The following is a 3,379-nucleotide window of genomic DNA, read 5'->3' on the forward strand; positions in this document are numbered from 1 at the left end:
ACTGCTCTCAGCACTCTCGTCCAACCTCCGCGACGAGCTCGACGACAGCATGACGCCGTACGAACTCTGGGCCGAGGTCCATGCCAAGGGCAACGTGCTCGTGGACGACTGCCGCTTCTTTGGGCTCCTGGAGAACGTACGTTTGGTCGACGACGACGCGCTTTCCGACGGCCTCGCACGCGTGGAGGAGCACATCCAGCGCTTCGTCGACGTCATCTTTGTGCCGAGTCATGGCTCTGATGTGCGGCTTTTAGCGGCTGCCGACCGCTTGAAGATGGCACTGCTCTGCAACGCGTGCCCACCGGCGATGGCCGACGTCTTTGAAACCTGGCGTGCCGACGAGCCTGCATGGGACTATGCATACGTGCGGTGTCGGCTTGTCGAGCACTGGAAGTCGCTGCGTCGCGATCCCGAAGCCGACATCTCGTCTGCGCGGGAAGCTCCACTTGAACCCGTCGTCGATGCTCCAGAGGCGATGGCAGCCGATGCGCTGCCCGTGGCCATGACAAGTGTCACGAATGCTTGCCCCGCCGTTGCCCCAGCAGCAGACGAAGCACCCTCTTCAAGCACAGCCATCGACGCCCTTGTCGACAGCAACGCGGTCGATGCCATGCGTGCGTTCCACCAAATGCGACAACTCGATGCGAGCGTAGACCACTCCGCGGACCATGCAACAAGCAGCACTGAGAAAGGTCGGCCTGAGAAGCGCTCGACTGACGCCGCCATGACCGACCCGCCAGGGTACGCATCCACTGCACATGTAGAGGTGGTGTTGCAGTGATGCGTTTGTTCTAGCAGCAACCACCAGCACGAATGCAAGCGGCGCAAGCAGACACTCCCGCAACCACAAGGTGCGGGCGCGTGTCCTTAGCTATCTATTATGCGCCTGTAGCGGCGGTGGGTCGACTGCAGCAGGACAGTGTTGCCACACGCGTGTCGCCGCGACAACACCTCGGTGCACTCCGGTACACGTTCCAGCAGTGCTTGCAGCTGTCTACATGAAGGGTTAGCGCGTTGAAGTCAGCCGCATCGCCATCGCGCCGCAGCAGCACAATCTCGTCGTCCAGCTGTGGCGCACCTTTCACGGAAGAAGAAGTCGAGTTCTTACGCGCGGCTCAACGATGCGCAACCGAGTCGGGCGCCACCATCTTTGAGCGTGGCCGTGCGCAGGGTCTCTTCATCAACCGCTCCGTGAGCTCGATACAGGTATACCATCGCTCTCTCTGTTCTAATAGCATCATCGGCGATAGAGCAAGCTTGGTCGCATGAAGGCTGTCGACACAAGCAGCATCTAGTCGGGTCGCGTGATTTGATGGAAGGCAGCAGCGAACACTGGCTTACACCGTAGCTAACTGTCGTCGCACATGCTGCGGTCGCCGACCACGCTAACATTGAAGTCAGTCTTTGAAATATTCCATTGTTGGTTCTACATACAAGTCTTTCAGCAGTTGGATGCCCCTACTGTGGTTGCATCTGTAGCAATAGGTTAGGCAAGAGGCGACCTTCACGAGAGGCTCGAGGATCGCTGCGATGCGAAGAGCCGAACCCGGTAGGTGTAGCAAGGGCATGTATATACGTATTACCCTGGTGCTAGCAAAGCTACGTTTACGGTCATGGCACGTCTCTTGATATGGCCGAGTGCTGGCTTGGGCTGCGTTTCGACTTCATGCTTCTTCTCCACAGTGTGCGACGGCATCTGCACGCGCAGCGTGCCAGCTCATCACACGTGTTAGTCTCGATCTAACACACGTTTCAACGCATTTTTAATGTAAAATATAATTATATTGGACCCTCACGCGGCGTGGCATGTGTTCAAATCTGACGCCAGCAAGGATCTTGTCGACGCACAAATACGAATGCAAGCCATGGTAGCGCCGTTCCCAGGGCCGGTCCTCGCAGACTGGAGCGACTTCGCTGCGTGGAAGCGCGGCTTCCTCGGCGCCGCAGCCACCCGTGGTCTGCGCGAGCTCTACACCGCGAATGACCCGGCAGTCCCTGCGATCGACGCGTGCATCTCGCCTGCCCGGGGCGCAGCGCTCCACGCCGCAGCCGAAATCGCTGTGCCGCCCGTGCCACATGGCTTGTCGTTGGCCACGTTTGGCGAAGCTGTGCTCGCGCGCGCACATGCGATCGTTGCGCATGTGGCCGACGCCATGCAAGCCGAGGCGACGGCGGTTCAAGCCCGCAGTATGGCAGCGGCTGTGGCCTTTCTGCTCTCGGCGCTATCGCCACACCTCCGCGACGAGCTCGACGATGGCAAGTCACCGTCGGTGCTCTGGGCTGAGGTCCATGCCAAGGGCTACGTACTCATGGACGACTGCCGCCTCTTTGGTCACCTTGAAGTTGTGCGTTTGGCCGGCAACGACGCGCTGCCCGATGACCTTACGACCCTCGAGGAGCACATCCAACGCTACGTTGACGTCATCTTTGTGCCAAGCCATGGCTCTGATGCGCGGCTTGTGGCGGCCGCGGACCGCTTGAAGGTGACGCTGCTCTGCAACGCGTGCCCGCCGGCGATGGCCGACGTCTTTGAAACCTGGCGCACCGACGAGCCTGCATGGGACTATACCTACATGCGGCGTCGGCTTGTCGAGTACTGGGCGTTGCAGCGTCTCGGCCGCCAGAATGCTACACCGCCAAAGGCTGGGATCCGGCATGCTACAGTCGACTCCACGGCGACAGACGCCACGTTCAGTCCCAGCAGCGCCACCACAGCCATTGTGCGTGACGTTGGCGCGTCGCAAGGTATGCAATATCGCCTCACAATATGAACACGCCGAGCTCAAACTCGCCACCGACAACACCGTAGGCGTGCCATTATCAACCCGAAGCTCAGAGCGGGGCCGACGTGAGAAGCGCGGTGCGGACGCTTCTTCGCCTCTCTCGCGTGATAGCCATGGGTACGACCATATGCGACGAATGGTGAAGAAGAATGAGGCTTCTACATCGATAGCAGCTACCTTGATTCGAAGCGGCCCAAGACCGCTCCTGCGCCAAGAGACGGCCCGAGCACCCGTGCTCGCCGCGCGCCCCCCTTTGCACGCGCATCGCCACGAGAGCACCTCAGTGCGCAGCGGTATGCGAATCCGCCGTGGGATGACAGTTTACGTGGCATGATAGAGCGGACACGGTCGAGGCAGCATCGCCAACTCGCTCGGAAGCGGGCAAAGCGTTTTCACCAGCCGAGCTCGCGTTCCTGCACGCGCATGCGGGCACCGCCACCACGTTCCAGACAATCTACAAGCGTGGCCGTGCACAAAGCCTCTTTCTCGATCGATCGTTCACCTCGGTCAAGGTACCTCTCTCTTCTCTCTCCTGTTGGGCGACATATTGCTGGTCCTAGTGCAAGCTGTCCCGCATTCGGCTCAGCATGGTCAAA

General features: G+C 60.1%; 2 protein-coding genes across 3 annotated transcripts; both read left to right on the forward strand.

Annotated features, from left to right (window-relative positions):
- Positions 1-13: 13 nt before the first annotated feature.
- Positions 14-1,357, forward strand: SDRG_11108. Of its 2 annotated transcripts, none has more exons than XM_008617134.1 (5): positions 14-741; positions 796-851; positions 893-965; positions 1,011-1,206; positions 1,251-1,357. In XM_008617134.1, exons 1-5 carry the CDS (start codon positions 50-52, stop codon positions 1,293-1,295), a joined length of 1,062 nt encoding a protein of 353 aa, XP_008615356.1. In that variant the 5' UTR covers positions 14-49; the 3' UTR covers positions 1,296-1,357. The 2 variants fall into 2 exon arrangements, with proteins under 2 accessions (XP_008615356.1, XP_008615355.1); XM_008617133.1 differs by having other exon boundaries at positions 799-851.
- Positions 1,358-1,865: 508 nt separating this feature from the next.
- SDRG_11109 (hypothetical protein) lies at positions 1,866-2,771 on the forward strand (the record flags this gene model as incomplete). The annotated part of the gene is made up of 1 exon (XM_008617135.1): positions 1,866-2,771. One exon carries the CDS (start codon positions 1,866-1,868, stop codon positions 2,769-2,771), a length of 906 nt encoding a protein of 301 aa, XP_008615357.1.
- Between the last annotated feature and the right edge of the window lie 608 nt (positions 2,772-3,379).

Source organism: Saprolegnia diclina (genome assembly GCF_000281045.1).
Source record: "Saprolegnia diclina VS20 unplaced genomic scaffold supercont1.39, whole genome shotgun sequence".
In the NCBI taxonomy this organism is placed as follows: Eukaryota; Oomycota; class Saprolegniomycetes; order Saprolegniales; family Saprolegniaceae; genus Saprolegnia; species Saprolegnia diclina.